Raw genomic sequence first — 27,050 nt, forward strand, 5'->3', positions numbered from 1 at the left:
TTCCAATATGTAATGATTTAAAATGATGGTTAAGGGGCGCCTGGGTGGCTCAGTGGGTTGGGCCGCTGCCTTCGGCTCAGGTCATGATCTCAGGGTCCTGGGATCGAGTCCCGCATCGGGCTCTCTGCTCGGCAGGGAGCCTGCTTCCCTCTCTCTCTCTCTCTGCCTGCCTCTCCATCTACTTGTGATTTCTCTCTGTCAAATAAATAAATAAAATCTTTAAAAAAATAAAAAAAAATAAAATGATGGTTAACAGTGGTATGGAGAGAACTTTAAATTCCTAGAGATTGAAACCTGAAGTACATTTAAACAAGTTGACTTTTTCATTGTTTGAAATGTAAGCTAAAATATATGTAAGTAAATTGAGATAAGTTACTGTTCGCAATTTTGACAATGTCTAATTAATAGTGTACAATGAATGGTAGAGTTTCAAATTACTTCATAAAAAAACATAGAATTTAAAAATCACATGCACCTAAAACAAGGGTGCCTGGGTGGCTCAGTTGGTTAAGCGTCTGCCTTTGGCTCAGGTCATGATCCTGGGGTCCTGGGGCTCCTTGCTCAGTGGGGAATCTGCTTCTCCCTCTCCCTCTGCCCCTGTATTCTAATAGAGGGGTAAGACAATAAATTTAGGGAATGAGGTCCATATTTAGAGACAAACTGAGGCCCCATAGAGGTTAATAAGCTCCTTGCCAAAAAGCAACATAGTTCGCATAAAAAGCCCACTAACCTTACTGCTCCGTGCTTTTTCTGTTACATCTTTCTGGCTTTCCTTGAAGAATCATATGCAAATTCTTGAGCATTCTAAATCAGAAGCCTAATTGAATTTTGCTGTGAGTCTCACAAAGGACTTCTATTTTATGAGGCAGTGTTGTGTAGAGTAAGGATTGTGTGTTCCACCCAGTTATGTTAACAGAACATTTGCCAAATCCCTGAAGCTCTCCGGTTCTTGTTCTCATCACCTGTGAAATAAAAAGATCAGCTGCCTTGTTTGTTCCTTCCACAGTCTTACTTCATTTTCAGGTCTATGTGTGTGTTCTCTCCGCAGCCATCCACACCGCTGCTATGGACATGCTGGGAGGATCTGGTATTGAAAGCCAGTGTAGAAAAGTTGATATCATTGCAGATGCTGCCTATTCAATTTTTAAAAAGCCAAAGAGTTTTACTGGAAACTTTCTTGTTGATGAAAATATCTTAAGAGAAGAAGGAATAAGTAATTTTGACATCTATGCAATTAAACCAGGTAATGCTTCCAGTTTTTAAAAGTTTTTAAAAGTAGTTATGCATTTTTCTACATTTCCTGCAAAGAACACACACATGTTTTGTGGGCATTTTGTGTAATCATAAAGCTAATATCTTCTTTTAAAACCTATCCCGATGAAGGGGAAGACCATACCAACACAGCTTCAGAAAGAGAGAAAGGAAAAATTGAAGTGAATTGAGGCCTTTTTAAGTATGTACAGATACAGAAGGCATATCAGCCATTTCCAAATCTTGAAACTAAAAATGAAAATTGGGTTTTGTTTTTGGTTTTTTTTTTCGTTTGTTTGTTTGTTTGGTTTGGCTTTTAAAAAGATTTTGCTTATTTATTTGACAGAGAGACGCAGCGAGAGAGGGAACACAGCAGGGAGAGTGGGTGAGGGAGAAGCGGGTTTCCCGTGGAGCAGGAGGGATCCCGATGCGGGGCCGGATCCCAGGACCCTGGGATCATGACCTAAGACAGATGCTTAATGACTGAGCCACCAGGTGCATCTGAGAGTTGGTTTGTAAAGTTGATCTTAAGGGGCACCTGAGTGGCTCATGAGCAGCTGAGCTAGAATCAGAACCTGGCTTGTCTTCTCCCAAACTCCATGCTTTTAATCCTTAGACAACACTGCTTCCCTCACAGGACTGCTGTGAAGGTTAAATAGATCGTGTATATAAAACTGCGCTGGGGATGCCTGAGTGGCTCAGTTGGTTAAGTGTCCTGCCTTCAGCTTAGGTCATGATCCCAGGGTCCTAGGATCAAGCCCCGCATCAGGGTCCTTTCTCTGTAGGGAGCCTGCTTCTCCCTCTCCCTCTGCTGCTCCTCATTGCTTGTCCTCTCTCTCTGTGTCAAGTAAATAAAATCTTTATAAAAAACTAATAATAAAGTTGATCTTAAAATCAGAGTAAAGACTTTATTCAAGGATTAGGTTATATAGGAGTACATCTCTATGAAAACTTTCTAGGAATATGGACTCTTTCCAAATGTTTCTCTCTTAAGTGCAGTCTCTTAGAGCAGCTAGCTTACTGCTGGATGGTGAAAACAAGAGAACACAGTCTGCCCTTTGCCAAGAGTGTGATTCGAGAAGTTCTCAGAAGGCCACCTTGTTCAGAAATCATTTTTCCTCTCTAAAGTTGCAGGTCACGGTGGTGATGATCAGGCATTCTTACTGTTTGTGTAAAACATAATCTATATTAAATAATAGACAGTATAGGGGCGCCTGGGTGGCTCAGTGGGTTAAGCCTCTGCCTTCAGCTCAGGTCATGATCTCAGGCTCCTGGGATCAAGCCCTGCATCGGGTTCTCTGCTCAGTAGGGAGCCTGCTTCCTCCTCTCTCTCTGCCTGCCTCTCTGCCTGCTTGTGATCTCTGTCTGTCAAATAAATAAATAAAATCTTTAAAATAAATAAATAAATAAATACCAATGCATTCCTGACCTCCAGTTTTTTTAATCTTCTGAGAGGGAGAGATAGAGATGGGAAATGTGTCCTTTTTAATGAGGAATTCCCTTCTCTCAGGAGGCCAGGTAAGAAATGAGTCCTGAGCACTTTGGAGGGATGTAGGACAGGTTTGCATGGATAGATGAGGGGGTAAGACCTCCTGAGAGAGAAGGTGAGAGCTTAACATAACAGGTGGCTCTTTGTTTGGATCTTAGAGATGAAATTTGCCATAAAAGAGGAGGATAGCTTGATGAGAAAAGTGTTTTAGCCTTGTGAAAGTCAAGTAATCGGACAGCTCTCATGGGAATCTTTTCCATTGCACTAGAATGACCACTACAATAAAAACAGATAGAATGTTCGTTAAACAGGTGTTAAAATCTTAATGTATTGATGTTGTCATAGTAACCTGAGTATTTTCGGGGTCAATTTTCCAGGCCATCCTTTGTTACCAGATTTCTTCTTAGATGAACACCCAGATACAATTGTCAAGAAAGTGGAATCACGTGGTAAGATGTAGACCATATTTTGTGTAGGAAAATAAAGATGCTAACTATGTATTTCTTTCAGAATATAAAATTGGACATTTCTGCCTTATGCTTTTAAAACATTTTTGTAATTTAAACTAGACAAGTAGTATGTGGGCTTAATTAATTCAAGCAAGGAAGGTTGTCTTTTCCTTCTCCCAGTAAGAAGGTCTCAATATATTCTTTTCATTTGATTTTTTTAAAAACTCTAAAAAGAAAACAAACCCTTTTAAAGGTTTTATTTCTTTTCCTTGGCCCTGTCTTTACGTATTTCGTGTTCATGTATTATTTCATTTTGAGGAAAAATGTGTCACATCAAAGTACACCTAACACCATTCTCAGAGTTTGTGCTGTGTGAGTACTTGAGGGGAGAAATTAACTTCAAAGGGGCTTTTGGTTTTACTTTATTTTGTTTTTATAATTGGTCCAGAGTTTAGTCTTTGTGTTTGACGTTATGCCACTAGCTTACTGAAAGATGTCAGAAGAAACATTCTTTAACAAATACCATTGAGAAGAATCTTTCATGCTTTATTAACAAGAATAGTTGTGTTTCTCCTGGGCCCTTACTTTATTTTTATCTTCTAGACACTGCAAATCTCCTAAGCGATCACAGATTCTTTACATGGCTGCTAGAAAACTTAAGAACAGATTTCCTCTATACCTTCATACAGATTTATAGAACCTTACACTGCAGTGTTTTTAGCGCCAACCTTTTTTCTGGCTTACTCTTTTCTATATTTTTTCTTTGTTCAAATTTTTGTAGATATTTAGGAAATTACTTAATAAAAATGGCAGCTTTCTTTTATATCATAAAAAACTTGAAAAATATACAGCTTATGAAAGTCTGAAAGAGTTTAGTCCTCAGGTTAGGCAAGAGGAAAATCCTGATTTTTACTCATCACTTAGACATTGGAAATGAGCTCATTGAAATTCCAAATTTAAATTAACAAAAGCCACTTATTGATCATGTATATCCATTTTGTTTTTCAAAAAATATTTATTGGGCACTACTGTGTTTTGAATACTGTGTTAAGTACTTTGCATTCATTGTCCCATTTAACACTCGTGAGCCTACAAGGCGAGTATTATTATCTTCATTTTAGATCTGAGATCATGCAGGTGGCAGAACCAGGATTTAAATTCATAGTTCTCTGATTGCAAGGCCTGTAACCTTAACCAGTAGATTTAAATTCCTTGTCTAAGTCTTTAATATGTAAAGTCATTTTAAATTAGCATATATCCTCCCTCAGTGATCTAATTTATTAGCTATGAGGAGTTGCCATCTCATGGACTAAGTGTGTAGTTGCTATGATCAGCCCATTCTCTCCCTTGGGTCATAATGACATAGGGAACAGAATCATAATCAGAAGGTTGTTTCATGACTGGAATCAGAACAAGAGAGGTTAGATAAGTAAAATGTAAGATAGATGTTTATTAGAATTGGATTTCAGTAGGAGTGATTTTGCCTGTGGGATCAGAGTATGTCAAGTGCATTGACTACACAGTCCATACACCCATCTCCACACGAGGGATGCTCTCATCCTTGAGGTCGCAGTACTCCCATTCCTTCTGCTAAAGCTTCTCTTCCCCATAGGATGCTGGAGAGAGCATTTGCTGCTGTGGCTCTCTTTTCCCTCTTCCTCACTCATGCAATTCTATTCAATATTTCCTGTAGATATATTAATGTATTTATATAGGTAATGGTTCAGTATACCTGGCCTGGGACCTAACATCTCTTTCAGGTGATTATTTAGTCCTTATGCACATCCACTATATGTTGACTTCACACTTTCTTTCTGAGGTCCGTGTGTAATCCCTCATTTCTCAAGTGAGAACAGCTCACCTTTCTATTTGCTAATCCTATTTGTACCTTTTCTGGTTATTTGTGCTGTGTATATTTGTTTTATATATTGTGTTTGTAACTATGAAGTATAAACTATGCACATAATTTTTAATTTGTGTTTTTCTCATATTAAAAATAGTACTGTCATTTCTTCATTGATTTCCCCTCCACCTGCCACCCTAGTGCAACACAGGGAGCCCACAGAGTCTTGTTAGTTGGGTCAGTTTATTTTTGTTTTTGTTTTACTTTAGTTTTAATTTTAATTGCTTCTGTTCCTCTTCTCCAATTGTTCTGGATTCTCCCCAGAAACACTTATTCTTTGCCTGGCTGTCTTTTTACTTTACCCTGTAGTTATCACCATCTTTTAATATTTCTATCTTACTGTTCTTTCCTTCTGCATTCTGGGAGACCTTTTCAAGGTTGAACTCTGTATTACTGCTAAGACTTTTGACAGGGTGCTTGGCTGGCTCAGTAGATAGACCGCATGCATGACTCTTGATCCTTGGGGTCGTGAATTGAAGCCCTATGCTGGGCTTGGAGCCTACATTACAAAAAGACTTCGGACACTTTCATCTTTTCATATGGCTATACTTAAAATAATGTTTATTTTAATTTTGGTGTTGTATTTTTTGTTTCTCATGTTCCCTATTTCCTTTTTCATTTTATTCTGTTGTCTTTTCATCCTGGCCCATTATATATGACTCTATGCCCCTGTTTCATAGAGTTTTCATGTGGAGGAATCCTTATGGGATTAATAATCCTAGTAAATAATAATAGTAATTAGTAATAAATAACAGTAAATAAGCATAGTAAATTATTTTTAGAGATAGATTCTTTTTTCTTCAGGATAATTTTCCTTTACCTTATGGTACATTGTTTTTCATAGACATCAGGTTATTTTTCCCCCTGTTAATTCATCTTCATATTAGGAGTGATCGCTAGAGCTAGTAGAGCCCGGTGACAGAGATGCATAGATTGCTTTTGGCTCCACTCCCTGTTCAGCTGGTGGAATTCCTTTCTCAAAGCTGTAGCTTCTCTTGTGGTACCTGTTAGGCCTGTAGCTAGTGCCAGTGTGCAAGACTGACACAAGACCTTCTTCTCTTCCTACTGTCCCCTGCATTCCCTGCTCTCAGGGCTCTTCCTCTCCCCACTTTCACCAGTAATGCTTTGAGGCCTTACTTTTCAGGATGAACCACTACCAAAGCTCCCTCTACTGTCTGCTCTTCCAATATTGGGAACTACAGTCTTTGAAATTGGATTTGAAAGATGGAGGCATTCTTAAAAGATGGTATTATATAATAGAGGGACAGATCCTAATCTTCTAGCTGGCACAAGCCCAGAGTCTGGTCCCATGTTTTAAAAATGTAAAAACCTGTCTTCCTTGTTTAGGTGAGCAGGACCATTCTTTCTCTGAGATCTTCCCTGAAGCAAAGTATAGGCAGTCCTGTGTTCTTAGGCTGACTCTGTCAACCTTAGAGTTACTGAACATTTCTTCCTAGGTTCTGACAGTAAATTGTGAGTCTAGGTGATGGTTAGTGTCTTGCTCACATGTTTATACTTAAGTTGTGAAGTTAGGAGAATCTGTGACGGGGCTGCTAGCCATGTATCTTTTTTTTTCTTTTTTTTTTTATGGTTACTGAAATGCTCTTTCTCATTGTAGTCTATTGATTGTACCTTTCCACTACACTACTGATTTCTTTTTTGTCTCCTGAAGTTTTATTCTCTTGTGCAGAGTCATCACACCATGTCTAAATATTCCAGGTGATAAATTATGCAATTTATGTAAAAAGCTTTACACTAAAGTTTTTGCTGTGGTCTCCTTGGCACCACAGGCTTCTAGGGGCCACTTCCCTGATCTAGGTGTTGGTGACATAGTATGTTCACTTATTTTTAACTTTTTAAAAATTTATTGAAGTACAGTTGGTGCAGCATATTACATTAATTTCAGGTGTACAACATAGTGATTGGACATCTCTCTGCATTATGCTGAGCTCACCCCAAGTTTAGCTACTGTGTGTCACCGTACAGCATTATTACAGTACCATTGACTCTATCCCTTATGCTGTACCTTTTATCCCTGTGACTTACTCATTCCATAACTGCAAAGCCTTACCTCTCACTCCTCTCTACCCTTTGTACCCATCCCCCAGTTCTTCTGGTAACTTTTTGAGTTGTATACTTATGGTCATTATTCATACCCGTTACCCACAAAAAGCCAGTTCCTCTTGCAATTTCATCAGACTGGGGGCTCCTCCCACTGGATGAAGAGGACGGTGAGATTATCAGCCTCAAAAAAGCTCTCCCTGCCCCTGGCCCTGGCAGGAGCCTAGAAACAGAAGACCAGGGGAGTGGAAGTTCCGTATTTTTAAACTTGTATCAACTTAACCCAGTGGCCATAACCATTCAGTATATAATGAGCCAGGGGATCTGCAGTCCATAGGACAATTCCAATAGCGTGAAGCTGTCCTTCAAAATACCAACTTCTGTTCCTTTATTCATTTTCCAGTAATCACTTGTGAGTAGTTTGGCAGTTGCCCCCAGAAACAAGTGAGAACAACTCATTAATTAAATTAACTCCAAGGTCAGACTGTGCTCTAGGCTAAAATTGAACTCTCCATCTGTTTCCCAACTCAAATCATACTCAGCCATATTGACCAGTATAACTCACCAAAGATTATTAAATGAAATCTAATGGACAACATAAAGATCCTCCGTCGTACAACAGAAGCAATATAAAAGTATCCCAAATTTGCTGGCTATAAATTACCTTCACTATGATTCCAGAGACAAAAACGACAATAAAATCCTCCTCTTCTTACAAGTTAAAATCCAAACAGATATTAAAGATGAAATCCTCAAGACCCAATGGAGCAAAGAAGATACACACTTTTTAAAAAAACTTGTAGTCAGTTTGTCATTATTTTTAAATTCATTACAGACAGTGCACCCCTTTACTGCCTAAACCCAGGGACAGTAACCCCAACTGCCTTGTCCTTTGCATAGTCCTGATGGGAGGAAGTAGGTTCAATCCAGGAATGAAGGAACTAAGTTTAATTCAGAGGTAAAGTTATTAGAAGTTCACTTGGCTGTTGATTCAAGCTACAGTCTCCAACAATTCAGTCCATCGATTTACATCGTTGATGTTCTGATCTCTAGTGTCTTCTTTTCTCATTTGGTTTTAGAACTCAGAGGGGGTGATGAAGGAGTGATTAATTATTACTCCTAAAAATGTCTTTAGGTCTGTTTAAAAACAAACCAAAAAAAGCCACTATAGTTTAGTAGTGGTTTGGGTTTGTTTTTTTTTTTTTTTAACTTAATCAGAGAATGAGCCTTTTATTTGGAGAGTATAAACCATTTACATTTATAATCATGACTGATGTGTTTGGATATTATTCCATCGGTTTGACTTCCGCTTTTTGATGTCACCAGATGCATTTAAAATCATTTTTGTCAAGTCTAATTGGTGGCAAGTCTTTTCTGCTAATTCACTAATTCTCTGTGTGGCTTTATACTGTGTAGGCTTTCAAACCATTTATATCAATATTTTACAGGTGCTCTTCCAGAATTGAAAGAAGAGAAGTCACAGCCACCACCAAAACCACCTTCTGGAGCTGTGGCAGAAACATTTAGAATCGTTAAGGACTTCCTCAGTGATGACGTTGTTAAAGCCACTCAAGCAATTTATCTGTTCGAACTCTCAGGTAAGGATAATATCTGGGAATGTGGTGCTTTTGTGAAATAAAGTAGGATATTTCTCTTGGAAGAAAATCAGCCTCCAGTGGCAATCACCTTGATAGTTGCCTATATCTAAAACCCTTAACCCTAGAATGTAGACATTAAAGAATAGTAAATACTGATTTGTATTTTAAGATCAGTGCATATGGACACATGTAAAATAAAATCTCATTACATAGACTTCCAGTGTTAAATAAATTTGGGGGCATGTAGTTGAGAGAAAATCCTAGTTAGGAGGGCATATGGATCCTGACTATGAGGTTTAACACAGTAATGTATCATCAGCCACGACACCCGGCCATTTTTATCTTTGAAATTATCGGAGTCAGTCTGCATGTAGTCAGCGTTCTTAAACTTCTCAATATTTTTCTTCTTTATACTGAAGAAGTGTATAGTATGTGTTAACTATACTATACACACATACTAATGATATTAACACATACTAATGATAGTTTTAAGAACTAGCTACCTTAGTCCCATTGAGTGCAACTTTGACATTATCAATTCTTTCATCCTTTGTCTCCTCGGTTTCCTCTCTTCTTCCTTTGCTCTTCGTAGAGCCCATGGTCCGTTGCTTTAATCACTCTCTTACCTATATCCTACATTCCCTGGCCTTTTTGTGCTTCATCACCTATCAAAAGCCTAGTCCTGAATGAATCACACTGGCTGGCCCACAGTTGCATTCCGGCTGCTCAGTGCTCCTGGGGAAATGGAAAAACCCGTCACACTACCCAGTGGATCTGCACTAGTAGAAATTCTCATCAGCCTTCCTCAACTGGGCTCTAAGCAGCACCTCAGAATACTGTATTTCTGTGGTTGGCTTACTTTCTCATTTTCCACAGTGACTGTTTTAAAACTTCTCAGTATTCCACAAACTTCCCATCTTTCTCCCTTTTACCACTTCCCTGCCAGTTTCAGCAAATAACCCCACCTCCTCTTTCACAGAGATAATACAAACTTGCAGACAAAGTGCTTCAGCTTCCTGTCATCTGATAGCACATCAGTTGTTATGAGCATCATTCTTTCTTCCTTCCCAGTAGAACAGAGCTCAGCTCTAGATTTAAGCATCTCAAGCTTTAATGTTGTTACTGATCATCTGGGACCCTGCTAAAATGCAGTCTGATTCACCATGTCTCGGGTCTGAATTTTGCATTTCTGACAGGACTATAGTCCACAGATCGCACTTTGAGTAGCAAAGTTTTAGATCCCATTTCCTCTGGCCTCATCAGGGATTTTGTGCTGTGAATTACACCCTCTCACCTGTGTATCCTGCAGCCTACTTTCCAATGATAAAATCCTCAAAGTCTGTTCCATCTTTAAAACACAACACAACGCCCCTAATCCCACTTCTTACCCCTACCATTCCTCTCCCTTGTAGAGCCAAACTTCATTTCATGTAGAGTTCACTCTACCATAGTATCATATTTCTCCATTCTGCTGAATATGCTGTCACCAAGGTCCTCAGTGACCTCTGTATCATCAGTGGACCTTTGTCATTTTTACACTGTCACCACTCTACAGCATTTGAAGCTGTTGACCGTTCCTGCCTTCTGGAAAGGCTCCTGTCCTTGTCTTCCCTGACAGCAGCTCTCCTTGCTTTCCTGCTTTATCTGTAATCATCCTTGTCAGTTCCAGACTTGCCCTAGGAAACCTTAATCATTCACATGGCTTCAGTTGACCATAGGAAATGATTACTTAGGTTTCTGTATTTCTAGCCTAGTCAGACTTCATTTGACATTTTCACTTTGTTGGCGCAGAGATGCCTCAATCTGAAAATGTCTGAAACAGCTCACCATTCCCAACACCTGGCTTGGACACTGCCTATTCAATCTGCTCTTCCTCAGTAGTCCTCTCTCAGTACAAAATACATCCACACTTACCCGGTTTCCTGAGCCAAAAACTAGCAAATCATTTCTTACGCACTCTGCATACCTTTTCCTCATCCTGTTCATTTACCGAGTTTTGTGTTTCTGCTTTGAAGTTATCTCTCAAATATGCCCAGTTCTCCCTATTCCCACGGCCACAGTCCTGATCCAGGCACACATCCTCAAGTTCTCAAACTACCCTCACAACCATCCTAACTTGCCTTTTGCATCCTCTTTATCCCTCAACAATATATTCTCCACCCTGATATTAGGGTGATTGATTTAAAATACCAGCCTTATGTCATTCCCCTTCCATGGCATATCCCTTACGATACTGACTTTATCGTAAGGGATATGCCATGGAAGGAGTAAGTACTTTGACTTGGCCCACTGCCCCTGCCTCTGGACTGCTTCATGAGCTCATCTCATGCCACAGGTCATTCTCTTTCTACCTTCAGTCCTCCCACACTCGTTTCAGTTCCTCATTTGCCTAATTCTCACCTGACTTTCCAGTCTCACCTTCCATGGGGCTTGCCTGGCTCTGCTTTGTCTTGTGTAAGAACCATGTTACTTCAGAGACGTCAGAGCCCAGCCCCATGCCTGGCACGGAAATACTTAATAGTTATTGAATTTGATAGTGGCCTGAGGGTTTTAACCAGGAAAACAGCATTATGTAAAATTATTCTAACTTTAGCAGCTATTAAGTTTAAGAACAACAAGGCTTCTTCGGCATTGTTTTCTATATCTCTGTATTTTGTGCAGGTGAAGATGGTGGAACATGGTTTCTTGATCTTAAAAGCAAAGGTGGGAATGTCGGATATGGAGAGCCCTCTGAACAGGCAGATGTGGTGATGAGTATGTCTACTGATGATTTTGTAAAAATGTTTTCAGGTGAGTTTTAAATTTTATTAACTTACTGATTGTTCAGGGAAAATTTAGTTCTAACTTTATTCCTTTCCAAATAATCAAGACTTGTGTTCATAGCCATAGAATCTTAGCAGCTGTTGATGTTAAAGAGCACATAGTCTTCAGAAGGTGGGTCTTACTGTTTGGTTAAGTTCTTACTGTTCAGCCAACAATGGGAAAGTCGAAGTCAGAATTTCTTTTTTGCGTGACTGAGAAGCCCATAAGATAATCTTGAAAATAGAGAGGTGATTTAAAAGGACTCCTAGGTGGACTTTATTTCTACTGGTTGGACTAAGACATAGCCCCTTCCAGTAACACCTGGGACACAGGAGGTGCTGAACTCAGCTGTACCTCATTTATTGAGAGTAAGGTCCTGCTTTGATCATGCCATGACTGTAACAGGAAACAGAGGCCCTCTCTCGTGGCTCCATGATCCTGCTTTCTGTGGAATCCCTAAGCAAGAGAACCTTTTGTGTAGTCTTCTATTCTTCCCATGTACCTCTAACTGTGCCAGAGAATTTTAAGGATAATTTTTTCTATTTTCTACTCTTAGGATACTACTCCAAATGGTAATTATCACACGTATTTAGAAACAACACTTCAAACTAAAGCATTATAACATTCTAACCAAAAAAATTCACTTAATGATCTGTAAATCTGATTAATTCTTTGTTCTGTTTTAATCTTTATACATTCCCAAAAATCACAGTGTGTACTCTGTGCCCTGTAGATCTTGCTTTCCAATTCCTTTTTTTTTTTTTTAACTTTTATTTATTTTTGAGAGAGAGAGCACACAAGCAGGGAGATGGGGCAGAGGGAGAAGCAGACTCGCTGCTGAGCAGGGTGCCAGATGCACTCAGAACCCCAGAATTGTGACCCAAGCTGACGGTAGCTGCCCTACCCACTGAGCCCCCAGACGCTCACTGCTTTCCAGTTCTAATCCAGGATGCTAATGGCCTACCTACCATCTGAGACAGTGTGTGTATGTTGCTAATCATTGAGGTCCCTTCAACTTTCCCTTTTATTTATTTTTTAAGATTTATTTATTTTAGAGTGCAAGAATGGGGGTAGGAGCAGGGGGAGAGAATCTTCCAACAGACTCTGCACTGAGTGCACAGCTCAGTGCAGAACTTAGTTTTGCAACCCATGAGATCATGACTTAAGCTGAAACCAAGAATCAGACATTTAACTGACTGAGCCCCCCAGGTGCCCCAACTTTTTTTTTTTTTTTTTTACAGTAGTGTAAATAACTCATGGTACAAAATCAGAAAATACAGTTAAGAAAATAGCAAAACAAAGGGGCACCTGGGTGGCTCAGTGGTTTAAAGTCTCTGCCTTCGGCTCAGGTCATGATCCCACGGTCCTGGAATCAAGCCCTGCATTGGGCTCTCTGCTCAGCTGGGAGCCTGCTTCCATTCCTCCCTCTCTGCCTGCTTATAATCTCTGTCAAATAAATAAAATATTTTTAAAAAGACACAAAATAAAAATAGTTCTTTTTATTTTTTTTTAAGATTTATTTATTTAAAAAAATTTTTTTTTAAAATAAATAAATTAAAAAGATTTATTTATTTATTTTAGGGAGAGCATGTGAACAGGGGGAGGGGCACAGGGAGAGAAAATCTCAAGCAGTGTCTCTGCTGAGTGTGGAGCCCAACACGGACTGGATCCCAGGACCATGAGATAATGACCTGAGCTGAGATTAAGAGTCAGCTACCTACCCGACTGAGCCACCCAAGCACCCCTAAGCAAAATAAAGATACTTCTTTATCTCACTACTGAGAAGTCAACCATTAGTTGATTTTGATTTAGAGTCATACATACTTTTGTGAATATGTATAAATATACACAAGTGCTTTTAAAAACAGGATTATAGCATTACCACTGTTTGGTGATCTTTTTCACTCACACATTGTAACATCTTTCAGTGTTAATAACAATCTCTTCAGTTGTTTTCAGTAGTGCCTTTAGTGTTTCAGTATTCTAACAACTATGTCTTCATAAAACTTAAAAGTGCTTTGGACATACAAGATGCTCAGTAAATGTTGGCAAATTTATATTTTATAAATAAGTAATATTTTGAACTTAAAGATCATTTAAAATAAAAATTATCAATTTCTAAACTGAAATAACAATAATTACAACTAATATGCATTGTGTGGTTACTATGAGTTAAGCAATTTAACAAGCAATGCTTTGAGATAAAATGTTTTCTCCATTTTATAAAAATGAAGACTGAGGCATTTTCTCCATTTTATAAAAATGAAGACTGATTAAACAATAAACTCAAGATCACACAGTGAAGAAATGTTGAAGTCAAAATTTGAATCCAAGCTTTTAGGCTCATGCTCTTTTAATCATGATGCTACTCTGCCCTCCAAAGGTGAAAAAAGTCAAATGACTTATTAAATTTAATTTTATTATGTAACATCAACCTATAATAATGGGTTTTCCAGGGGCGCCTGGGTGACTCAGTGGGTTAAAGCCTCTGCCTTCAGCTCAGGTCATGATCTCAGGGCCCTGGGATTGAGTCCCACATGGGACTCTACTTGACAGGGAGCCTGCTTCCTCCTCTCTCTCTGCCTACTTGTTGTGATCTCTCTCCATCAAAAAAATAAGTAAAATCTTTAAAAAAAAAAATAATGGGTTTTCCATTTATATCTGTCTGTGAATGTGCTTCTGCGTTGACTGTGGGAAGTCAGATAAATGAGTAACTAAAAGAAAAAAAATATTCTTACAAGATTTCCTTTTTTTTTTTTTTTAAAGATTTTATTTATTTATTTGACAGACAGAGATCACAAGTAGGCAGAGAGGCAGGCAGAGAGAGAGAGAGAGAGGGAAGCAGGCTTCCTGCGGAGCAGAGAGCCCAATGCGGGGCTCGATCCCAGGACCCTGAGATCATGACCCGAGCCGAAGGCAGTAGCCCAAACCACTGAGCCACCCAGGTGCCCCGCTTTTTTTTTTTTTTTTGAAGATTTTATTTACTTATTTGACAGAGATCACAAGTAGGCAGAGAGGCAGGCAGGGAGAGAGGAGGAAGCAGGCTCCTGCCTAGCAGAGAGCCCCATGTGCGGGGCTCAGTCCCAGGATGCTGGGATCATGACCTGAGCCAAAGGCAGAGGCTTAACTCACTGAGCCACCCAGGCGCCCCTCTTAAAAGGTTTCTTACATTGACAGTGAATTTACTTCTGCTTCTTATGTCCTTTTGTTCCTACTCTTCATCCTATCTGCTCTCTTTTGAAGGGGCACAGTTTAGACCTTATATCCTAGTATGGTTTCTCTTTTAAGAAACCACAGCCAGGGGCTCCTGGGTGTCTCAGTGGGTTAAAGCCTCTGCCTTCCACTCAGGTCATGATCCCAGGGTCCTGGAATTGAGTACCACATCGGGCTCTCTGCTCAGCAGGGAACCTGTCCCCCCCCCCCCAACGCCTGCCTCTCTGTCTACTTGTGATCTCTGTCAAATAAATAAATAAAATCTTTAAAAAAAAAAAAAAGCCTAGCCATTTCTGACCTAATTTATATAGTGGATACTTTATAAATAAAGAAACTTCAAGCAACTAGTACTCATCTAATCAAAATCTCCTTTTGGCCAGTAGAGGCCACTGTAGGGTAAAACATTTTCATAGAAAGAAAACTGTAGGGGATTACCTGTTTAATGTATAGAGAGGAGATATTATATATAGGATATTGTGCTTACTAGCTATTTTTAAAGTTATTTTTAAAACAGTTTTATTGAGGTATAATTTACATGTCATAAAATCCACCCAGTATAGATTTATAGAGTGTACAGCCATCACGTATAATCTAGTTGAAGAAATTTCCATCACCCCAGAAAATTCTTTCATGTCTCTTTGTAATCATTCCCCATTTTTACCCTCAGCTAGGCAAACGCTGATTTGCTTTCTGTCTCTTATAGATTTCTGGGTAGTTGATATAAATGAAATACACAGTGTATAGTCGTTTGTATCTGTCTTCACTTACCATAAGGCTTTTGAGATTCATCCATTTATGTTGTAGCATGTATCAGTAATTCATTTCCTTTTTATTGCTGAATAGTATTCTACTGTGTGGCAATTCTACATATTACTTATCCACTCACCAGCTGGTGGGCATTTGGATTATTTTAGGTTTTCAGCTGTTATGAATATGCTGCTCTGAGTATGGTCATGCACGTATTTGGGTGGTTGTATATTCTCATTTCTCTTAGATAGATTCTTAAGAGTGGAATTGGTGGGTCATATGGTAAGTTGATAGCTTTTTTGAGAAACTATCAAACCGTTTGCTAAAGTGGCTGTACTGATTTTACCTTCTCATTAGTAATGTGTGAAGGCTCAGTGGCTGTACTGATTTTACCTTCTCATTCGTAATGTGTGAAGGCTCCCATTTCTCCAAATTCTCACCAAAACTTATTAGTGTTTGTTTGTTTGTTTGTTTGAACAGCTTTATTGAGGTATACTTGACAAAAGCTATATATATTTAAGGTATAAAACAATGATTTGATGCATGTGTATATATACATTGTTAAATTACTGTAGTCAAGCTAATTAACACATGTGTCATCCCACATAATTACCTTTTTTATGTTTGTAGTTAGAAGGTTTTAAGATCTACTCTTAGCAAATTTCAAATATGCAATATAGTATTATTATTATTTTTTTTTTTTAAAGATTTTATTTTATTTATTTGACAGAGAGAAATCACAAGTAGACAGAGAGGCAGGCAGAGAGAGAGGGAAGCAGGCTCCCTGCTGAGCAGAGAGCCCGATGCGGGACTCGATCCCAGGACCCTGAGATCATGACCTGAGCCGAAGGCAGCGGCTTAAACCACTGAGCCACCCAGGCGCCCTGCAATATAGTATTATTAACTGCAGTCACCATGCTGTGCATTAGATCCCCAGGAATTATTCATCTTAGAGCTGAAAGTTTGTACCCTTTGACCAACATCTCCCCATTTCTCTCACTCCCAACTCTGGCTACCACCATTTTACTCTCCGTTTCTGGATTCCACTATAAGTGAGATCACACATACTTGACTTTCTCGGTCTAGGTTCATCCATGTTGTCACAAATGGCAGTGTCTTTGGTATTATAGCCATTAGAGTGAGTGTGGTGGTATCTCATTGTGATTTTAATTTGTATTTCCTTAATGTTGAGCAGCTTTTAATGTGCTAAATAGCTATTTACATTGATGAACTGTTCAAAACTTGCTTATCTTTAAATTGACTTGGCTTTTTTTATTAAATTGCAAGATTCTTTATAAATTCTAGATGTATGTGATTTTTTTTTTGTTCTTAAAGATTTTATTTATTTATTTGACAAACAGAGATCACTAGTAGGCAGAGAGGCAGGCAGAGGCGGGGAGCAGGGCGGGGGTGGGAGGGGAGGCAGGCTTCCTGAGCAGAAAGCCCGACATGGGGCTCGATCTCAGGACCCTGAGATCATGACCTGAGCCAAAGGCAGAGGCTTTAACCCACTGAGCCACCCAGGAGCCCCTCTTTTCATTTTCTTAATGATGTCTTTTGAGTTATGAAAGTTTTTTAGATTTGATAAAGTCTGATCCATCAATTCTTTCTTTTATGGTTCATGCTTTTTCCCCTAAGTATTTTATTCATGCTATTGTGAATGGAATTATTGTCTTTAATTTTATTTTTGAATAATCTGTTCCTAGTAGACATAAATACAGTTAATTTTTTTGTATTGATTTTGTATCCTGGGAAAAAACGGTGAAGCCGAAAAAACGGACCTGGGATTTTTTGTTGGAACATTTTTAATTACTAATTCAGTTTATTGTTATATGTAACAGTCGCTTTTATTTTTTTAACAGCTTTATTGAGGAATAATTCACTTACCATACAATTCATCCATCTAAAGTGTACAGTTAAGTAGTTCTTAGCATATTCACAGGTATTTGCAGCCGGCACCACAGTTGGTTTTAGAACGTTTTCATCACCTCAAAAAGAAACCGTTTACCCATTTGCTGTTAACCTCATATCCCCTATCAACCTGCTTTCAGCTCTAAGCAACCACTGATCTACTTTTTGTCTCATAGTTTCCCTTTTCTGGACTTTCATTTGAACAGAATAGTATAATATGTGATTTTTTTTGTGACTAGCTTCTTTCAGCATGTTTTTTCTTTTAGTATGTGTTCAACTTTCACTTTTTTTTTTTTTTTAAGATTTTATTGGAGACAAAGAGCGCATGGGGGGGTGGGGCAGAGGGAAAGGGAGAAGCAGGCTCCCCTGATGTGGGGCTCAATCCCAGAAGCCTGGGATCATGACCTGAGCCAAAACCAGACCCTTAACCAACTGAACCACCCAGGCACCCCCAAATTTCATTCTTGATGTAGAATGTATTGATACTTACTTTTTTCTTTTTTTCAAAAATGGAGATTGAATTCATATAACATATGATTAACCATTTTAAAGTATATACTCTTCAGTGGTATTTAATTTAGTGATGCACAGTCCTGTGCAAACATCACTTGTTTATTTCAAAACTTACTCATCGCCCCCAGAAGAACACGCCATGGCATGTAAGTAACACTCTTCATTTTGGCCTCCCCCATCCCCTGGCAACAAGTCATATGTTTTTCCTCTTTCTATGGATTTGCCTATTCTAGATAGTTCATATAAATGGAATCATACAAAATAAAACCTTTGTGTGTGGCACCTTTCATTTGGCATAACATTTTCAAGGTTCATCTAAGTTATAGCATGTATCAGTACTTCATTGATTTTTATGACTGAATAATATTCCATCATAGAAATATGCCATAATTAGTTTATCCTTTCACCTGTTAGCAGACATTTGGGTTATTTCCACCCTTTGGCTGTTATGAGTAATGCTGCTGTAAACATTTGTTTCCAAGTTTCTGAGTGGACTTGGTTTTCATTTCTCTTGTATTGCTGGGTCATGTCGTAAATCTATGTTTCACTCTTTGAAGAACTGCTAAACTTTTCCCCAGCAGCTCTGCCTTGACATTCCTACCAGCAGTTGTGTGAGGTTTCTGTTTCTTTGTGTTCTTGCCCTTCCCAGCACTCCTTATTTTCGTTTTTGTTTTAATAGCCATCCTAGTGGGTGTGAAGTGATACTGCATGTGGCTTTGATTTCCATTTTCCTAATGACTAATGATGTGTTCAGCATTTTCTCATGTGCTTATTGGTTACATGTACATCATCCTTGAAGAAACATCTCTTTGGGTCCTTTGCACCTTTTAATTGGGTTGTCTTTTTTTTACTGAGTTTTAAGAATTCTTTATAGAGCTCAGATATAAAGAGGATATCCTTTATGAAGTGTATTATTTGCAGATATGGTCTCTCAGTTTTTTGGGCTATCTTTCACTTTTTTGATGATATAGTTTGAAACACAAAAATTTTTATTTTGATGAAGTCCGTTTTGTGGATTTTTTTCTTCTGTTGCTTGTGCTTCCATTGTCATATCTAAGAATCTTAATGAAACCTGTTTTAAAGATTTGTGATTTACTCTTAAAAAAAAAGATTTATTTATTTACTTATTTGACAGAGAGAGAGAGACAGTGAGAGAGGGAGCACGAACAGGAAGAGGGGGAGAGGGAGAAACAGGATCTTCACTGAGCAGGGAGCCCGACGTAGGGCTCAATCCTAGGACCCTGGGGATCATGGCCTGAGCTGAAGGCAGATGCTCAATGACTGAGCCACCCAGCACCCTGAAGGTTTTTTGTCTTTGGGGTTTTTTTTTAGAGAGAGAGGTTGGGGGCAGGGGGAGAGGAAGAGAGAGAATCTTTTTTTAAAGATATTACTTATTTATTTGAGAGAGCATGAGTGGGAAGAAAGGGACAGAGAGAGAAGCCAACTCCCCACTGAGCAGGGAGCTGGAGCCAAAGGTGGTGCTCAATCCCAGGACCCAAGGTCATGACCTAAGTCGAAAGCAGATGCTTAACCGACTGAGCCACCCAGGCGCCCCAAGAGAGAATCTTAAGCAGACTCCATGCCCAGCGCAGAGCCTGACATGAGACTTGATCTTACAACCCTGAGGTCATGACCTGAGTCAAAATCAAGAGTCAGACACTTAACTAACTGAGCCACCCAAGCACCCCAGAGGGTTTTTATCTTATTTAATATTTTTAAAGATTTATTTATTTATTTTAGAGAACACAGAGGGGAGGGGCAGAAGGACAGGGGAGAGAGAAACTCAAGCAGACTCTACACTGGGACCCAACATGGGGTTCAGTTGCACAAACCCGAGATTACAACCTGAGCCAAAACCAAGAGTCTGACACTTAACTGATTGCACCACCCAGGGGCCCCTATTTTTATTTTTTTAAGATTTTATTTTTTAAAATAATCTCTGCACCCAACAGTGGAGCTCAGACTTACAATCCCGAGATCAGAAGTCACTTGCTCTTCTGACTGAGCAAGTCTGGCACCCCTTTTTTGAGGGTGTTTAGATTTAGCTCTCCCATTTAGGTCTCTGACCCATTTTGAACTAATATTTATATATGGTGTGTACATAGAAGTACAAGTAGAAACCTAACCTCATTTGTTTGGACGTGGAGATCCATTTATCCCAGCATTTCCACTCCCACATTCAAAAGAAAATAGACCCTCAAATATGTATATACACATGTTCATAGCAGCACTGTTCACAATAGGCAGAAGGTGGGAAAAACCCCGGATGGCCATCAACGGATGAATCAATAAGTTATTTGTGTGTGTGTAATGAAATATTATTCAGCCATAAAAAGAAATGAAGTACTTATTCATCATACAATGTGGATGAACCTTGAAAACTTAATAAGCAAAAGAAGCCTGACAAAAGATCACATATTGTATGAATTCTTCCATATGAAACACTAAAATAGGTAAATTCATAGAAACAGAAAGCTGATTGGTGGTTGCCAGGGTCTAGAAGGAGGGGAATTGTTAATACATAGTGGGTAGAGGGTTTCCTTTTGGGGGATGGAAATGTTTTTGGGACAAGATAGAGGTAGTGGTTGTACAATCTTGTGACTATACTTAAATTTAAGTTCTGAATTATTCACTTTAAAATGGTTAATTTTGGGGTGCCTGGGTGGCTCAGTGGGTTAAGCCACTGCCTTTGCTCAGGTCACGATCTCAGGGTCCTGGGATCGAGTCCCGCATCGGGCTCTCTGCTCAGCAGGGAGCCTGCTTCCTCCTCTTTCTCTCTCTGCCTGCCTCTCTGCCTACTTGTGATCTCTCTCTGTCAAATAAATAAATAAAATCTTAAAAAAATGGTTAATTTTATGTCATGTGAATTTCACCTCAATCTTTAATGTACCTATTTTTATTTTATTAAAAATTTTTGGGACATCTGGGTGGCTCATTTGTTACGTGTCTGCCTTTGGCTCCAGTCATGATCCCGGGGTCCTGGGATCAAGCCCCCACACAGGCCTTCCTGCTCAGCAGGAAGCCTGCTTCTCCCTCTCTCACTCCCCCTACTTGTGTTCCTTCTCTTGGTGTCTCTGTCTGTCCAATAAATAAAATCTTCAAAAAAATTGTTTTGTAAGTAATCTCTACAGCCAACATGGGGTCTGAACTCATGACCCCAAGATAAAGAGTTACACACTCCACTAACTGAGCCAGCCAAGTGCCCCAAAGTATGTATTTTTAAAAGGTGTTTTTTGGCCTTTCCCCCTCCCACAGCACAGGAGTGATCACCTTCAGGTCTCTTTGGTATCTCTTTCATTGTGTAACTGCACCTTTTCCAAAGTAATCATATTTCTCAATGTTAGATATGTATTTACACTGTTTTGTTTAGATTCACTAATCTAAAGACTGATAAGTGAGATTTAAGTCCTCTTACAGCACCTTGATGTTGCTTTACCTGCCCCTTACCCATCCCCCCAATATAATTCTATCACTATTTTTGCTTAAATCAATACTTAGGTTTAAATGATTATGATTCTGGTATAGTTTGCTGCTGAGTCAAATAGTATACTATTACAATGTTTCTTCTCAGAGAACTTTTCTTTTTCCTGGACATAAATAATTGTCCTATTTTTTTCCCCCCACTAAAATAGGTATAAAGTAACTAAGCAGAATCTTTCTGTATTCTTCCCACAACCTTTTGATACAGTTTTCCACTCTGCCAAATGTGTTAGGTTACCTGTGGTCTGCTTTTTTCCTGGAGCTCTTTGTCTTGTTACAATAGATAGATAGACTTATTAAGCCTGCTACACAGCTGTGATCCTAGCAATTTTTAACTCTCTTCTGCACTGAATGTCTTGATTTCCTGTGTCCCATGTTCTTTCTTGGTTTATATCCTCTTTTGGTTACACACATTCTCCAGTAGCTTCATGAGACAAGATACATAAGAGGCAGTATTTTGTGAGTATCTAAAACTACTTGTATTCTACCAACACATTATTTGGCTGGGTAGAGCTTTTTGGGTTGAAACTCATTTTTCTTCAGAAATGTGAGACCAGGGGGTGCCTGTGGCTCAATTGGTTTAAGTGCCTAGCTCTTGATTTCTGTACATGTCATGCATGATCTGAGGGTTGAGGGATCGAGCTCCACATTGGTATCCATACCAATTGGTCTTCACACCAATTGGTGTGAAGTCTGTTGGAGTTTCTTCCCCTTTCCCTCCGCCTCTGCTCCTTCCCCTGCTCACATGCTCTCTGTCTCTCTCAAATCAACAAATGAATAGACTCATAAAAAAAAAAAAGAATCATGAATCTATTGCTCCATCTTCTAAGATTACCTTTGAGAATTGAATGATACCTTTTTTCTTAATCTTTTGGACCCATCCTCTCTTCTTTCTAAAAACTTTGGAATTGGAATGCTCTCCTTCTCTCTTGTGGTTTGAAATTTCATCATGATGCAAGGTAGTGTGGTCTTTTTTTCTTTTTTTCTTTCATTTTCCTGGGTACCTGATAGGTTCCTTGGGAATGTATCTTAAATTATTTCTTTTTTTTTTTAAGATTTTATTTATTTATTTGACAGAGATCACAAGTAGGCAGAGAGGCAGGCAGAGAGAGAGAGAGAGGGAAGCAGGCTTCCTGCGGAGCAGAGAGCCCGATGCAGGACTCGATCCCAGGACCCTGAGATCATGACCGGAGCCGAAGGCAGCAGCCCAAACCACTGAGCCACCCAGGCGCCCCTTAAATTATTTCTTTGATATTTCTTTCAGTTCTCACTTTCTAGAGAAAACATATGATCTTTGATTCAATCTTTGACCGTCTCCTTCTTGTATTGCATATGCCTTAATATAACTTTTTTACTTTGGGAGAGATTGGCTCACCTTATTTTTACCTACCATGTTTTTTTAATGAGTAAGGAGAAACTTTATTTGGAAAGAGTATTATGGGGGTGGTGCATGGAGAGAGACTTTTGTAGTAGTAGGAGGGGGATGGTAGCAATGGAGAAGACCTCTGTGACCAGAGGATCTACAAGTGCCTCTCGCCTATTGTATTTTAATATTATCTCTCAAATTTTTAACTTCTAGGATTTCACCATGTGGTCACTGTTTCTTCTTCTCTTACTGCCCCTTTTTCACTCACTGGATCCCATTCCATTTCCCTTCTACTGTTTCTCTCCCTCTCATTCTCCCCCCCTACCCATTTAGGTTGTCTCCTCTATTTTCTCCCTCTTCCCTGCACTTCTCTTCTTGCCCCTTTCTCCAGTATTCTCTTGATTCATTGCTTTTATATGTTCTCTTATCAATAAGGACACAAACTGTGAAATTTTTTATTTTTTTTACTTTGTTTAGCTTTCTTCAGTGCCTGCCAAATGGCTTTTATCTCTTTTTGTTTTTTTGTCTCCATTTGATGTCCATTTGTCTTTATAGGCAGGGCTCCATAAAGCTGGAGAAGCTGTGTATGTGTGAGCAGGGCTTGTGGTCTCCTGGGTTGTGAAACCCAGCAGTGAAGCAGGGTGACAGAATAGGGACCCTGTTTTTCAGCAGAAAAGCTCCCAGATGTTAGTGTTTGTTAAATTTTTGGAGGAGCTGTTCTGTTCTTGTAAAGAACAAAGATTTTCCTGTCTTCTGTATAAATCAAAACTATCCCTTGGTTTATGATTTGTAAATTTAGGTATTTAACATCACATTTCCGTGGAGCAATGTACACCTGCTTATTCGTTAAAGAATTGGGCTTGATTCTTTCTATCCTTAAACAAACTATAATGCTTTGTTACAACCCCTACGTTGAATAATTTAAAGGTGTTTAATATCTCAACCTGTATAAATACATTAACACATGCTTTTTTTTTTTTTTTTTCCTACAAAGAGCCCATTTTTGTGTGGGCAAGTAGAAGTTTACTAATGCACCAGACACATATCGGGCCTGCTGGAGATATCTATATATATAAATTAGCATCCTATAGCTCAGAAAACTATTAAGAATTAGGGGCACCTGGGTGGTTCCATTGGTTAAGCGTCCCAACTCTTGATTTAGGCTCAGGTTGTGATCTCAGGGTCATGGGATCAAGCCCCACGTTGGGCTTCATGCCCAGCTCGGGGTCTGCTGGAGATTCTTTCCTTCTCCTTTATCCTCTGCCCCTTCCCCTGCTCACATGTGTGCATTCTCTTTCTCTCTCTCTCTCTGTCAAATAAATAACATCTTTAAAAAAAAAAGAAAAAAGGAATCTGAAACACCTGGCTTTGAAATCCAGTGTGTCGTATATAAGCTGTGGGTGACATTGAGCAAGTCAGAATATTCTCTGAGCCTCAGTTTCCTCATTATTTGCGCTGGGTGCCTGACCATGTACTAGCACTGGAATAAGAGTAGCAAATACAGACTCCTCCCTCCATGGAGCTTCTGTTCCTTTTATGTTGTTAATGACTACAGTTATGCTGTAATGCTCCCGTTTTACATCCTGGCATTTCTGTGCTATCACATACTTTTGTTGCCCATACACTATGTTTTTAATGATAACTTCTTAAGAATATTATATGCATTGGGGCGCCTGGGTGGCTCAGTAGGTTAAAGCCTCTGCTTTCGGTTCAGGTCATGATCCCAGGGTCCTGGGATCGAGCCCCGCATAGGGCTCTCTGCTCAGCAGGGAGCCTTTCCTCCTCTCTCTCTGTCTCTCTGCCTGCTTCTCTGCCTACTTGTGATCTCTGTCTGTCAAATGAATAAATAAAATCTTTAAAAAAAAAAAAAAAGAATATTATATGCATTTATACCTTTTGGTTTTTTAAAAAATCTAAACCTGAAATGTTAAAAGTTTAATGAACTGTATAATAGATTGGAAAATTAACTAAAATAGTATTTGTTTACTACAGTTCATCTGAGGGCTGTGTATCCTTTAATGTTCTGTAACTGGTGTGTAAATGTTGCATCTTCATCTTTTTGGTATAATCTTTGCTGATTGTTTTTACATTATGTCATATTATAAGATATTGTTAACATCTAAGTCTAGGAATTGGGATTCCCAAGATATTGATTAAAAAAATTCTGGAATAGAAACTTGTGCACTTCAGAGGATTATAGAACTCAAGAAGGTTCTTCTTATAATGCATGTTCTTGAAGTGGTATCTCCCTAAGGGTACTAATGGTTGTTTTTCCTTCTCTCATTTTCTCATTTTAGGGAAACTAAAACCAACAATGGCATTCATGTCAGGAAAATTGAAGATTAAAGGAAACATGTCCCTAGCAATCAAATTGGAGAAGCTAATGAATCAGATGAATGCCAGGCTGTGAAGGAGAAGGGGAAAAAAAATGTCAGTCACTAAGCTCAAAAAGTAAAAGGAATCAACAGTTAAAATCTGTTTTCTTCCCTTTCATATTATAAGGATATGCAAGTTTGTTCTGGAAAAAATAGAATTTCTGTATCTATAAGACTTGAAATTGTAATTAAAACAGCTAGTTAATCTAACCTAAACTTCATTAAGTGGAATTCTAAGAAAGCCTGACTATTGAATTTTGTGAGTTTTGCCCTCTGAGAGCTAGATTTCATTCATTGTGGGGAAGGTATGGTGAACAATTAATCAGGTTCAAACAGTAAAATTAGCTCTTTTCAGCACATCTTCCCATAGAAAAGGAGGTTAATCTGTTTTAAATTTTTCAGTTTGGGATTGTATGCTAATGAAATCTTAACGATATTTTTGATTTTTATATACTTGTTTTAAGGAAGATCTTCTATAATGTATTTTCACAGAAATCACATAAATTACCTTAATAAATACTGTTTGTGAAGACTAATGAAACAAAAACTGTTTTTCATCCTAACTAGCTTTCCAGGTATAAGTTACCTATTATTAATACAATTCTGCTAATGTAATTCAGTATGTATCCTCTTGCTAAATGTATAAAAAACCTTAAAATAAAATACTTTCTCTCCAGAAGTATGGACTTGGTCACAGTGTTTTATTTATTTATTTATTTGACAGACAGAGATCGCAAGTAGGCAGAGCAGGCAGAGAGAAGAGGAAGCAGGCTCTCTGCTGAGCAGAGAGCCCAATGCGGGGCTTGATCCCAGGACCCTCAGATCATGACCTGAGCCAAAGGCAGAGGCTTTAAACCACTGAGCCACCCAGGTGCCCCGGTCATAGTGTTTTAAAAAGAGAACATCAGAATAGATTGTTGTTGAGCACTGAATTGTCAACCTACCAGATTCGTTTGTTGAAATACACACACATGTCCCGCCATGTACCTCAGACTTTCTGTATTTGGAGGTAAGGCCTTGAAAGAAGTGATTAAGTTAGAAGAGGTGGGCTCTAATCCAGTCTGACTGGGGTCCTTCAAAGAAGAGGAAGTTTGGAGATAAAAGACTAGGGATGCACACACAAAGGAATGACCATGTGAGGACCAGTGGGAAGACAGTCATCTGTAAAGCAAGGACAGAGGCCAGAGAAGAAACCACATCTACCAAAACTCCTGTTCTCTAGAACTGGAAGTTGTCTGTTGATGTAGCCACCCAGTCTGTGGTATCCTGTTTTGGCAGTCCCAGCAAACTCATACAATGGTTTGTTTTTCTTTCTTTCTTTCTTTTTTTAAAGCTAAGGTTTAAAAAAAGTCCTTTCCTTTTACTTTAATCAGTTAAAAATACTTGCTCGGTGTAATTCTTTCACTTCTCATCTTTCATTCTCTAATATTACTGTGCTTAATTCTGAAATTTCCTAGAATCGTAATGTTAGAAGCATTTAATGTCTATTTTACACATGAGGAAACAGGATCAGAGAATGGGAAAAGACGAGCCCAAGGCCAAAATTAACAAAATCCCTATCCAACAAAAATCTCCTAGGACATTAGCCTTGAATAGAATCTGAAGGCTTGACTTGCCCATCCAGAAGCCCAGATGGATTGCCTTTGGGGTGACAGCCTCACAGTTACCTTTGTACGTGCGGGTCATTCCTAGCTGTCTGAAGATTCTGGTCACGTGTTGCCAGCAGGCTTGTATTCCACTGAAGTCTATCAAAGCCGCCTTCCTTTGCATTCTCCAAACAGTATCAAAGCTTTGGGAAAATGAAAATATTGGGAGACAGGAGTTCTGGGTGCTAGTCACTAAAACATGAAGTCGCTTACTAAGAGGCCTTGGGATATTGGGGAAAAATATTT

General features: G+C 39.0%; 1 protein-coding gene across 1 annotated transcript in view; it reads left to right on the plus strand.

Annotated features, from left to right (window-relative positions):
• The window catches only part of HSDL2 (hydroxysteroid dehydrogenase like 2), a 58,785-nt gene extending 32,948 nt beyond the window's left edge, over nucleotides 1–25,837 (plus strand). The window contains exons 7-11 of the mRNA XM_004747817.3: nucleotides 1,049–1,243; nucleotides 3,118–3,189; nucleotides 8,602–8,751; nucleotides 11,413–11,541; nucleotides 25,081–25,837. Coding sequence (XP_004747874.1) covers nucleotides 1,049–1,243; nucleotides 3,118–3,189; nucleotides 8,602–8,751; nucleotides 11,413–11,541; nucleotides 25,081–25,193 — 659 coding nt within the window. The 3' untranslated portion in view covers nucleotides 25,194–25,837. The remainder of the gene's footprint in view (nucleotides 1–1,048; nucleotides 1,244–3,117; nucleotides 3,190–8,601; nucleotides 8,752–11,412; nucleotides 11,542–25,080) is intronic.
• The last annotated feature ends 1,213 nt before the right edge of the window (nucleotides 25,838–27,050 follow it).

Source organism: Mustela putorius, unplaced genomic scaffold (genome assembly GCF_011764305.1).
Source record: "Mustela putorius furo isolate JIRA1106 unplaced genomic scaffold, ASM1176430v1.1 tig00000580_pilon_pilon_pilon, whole genome shotgun sequence".
Classification (NCBI taxonomy): Eukaryota; Metazoa; Chordata; class Mammalia; order Carnivora; family Mustelidae; genus Mustela; species Mustela putorius.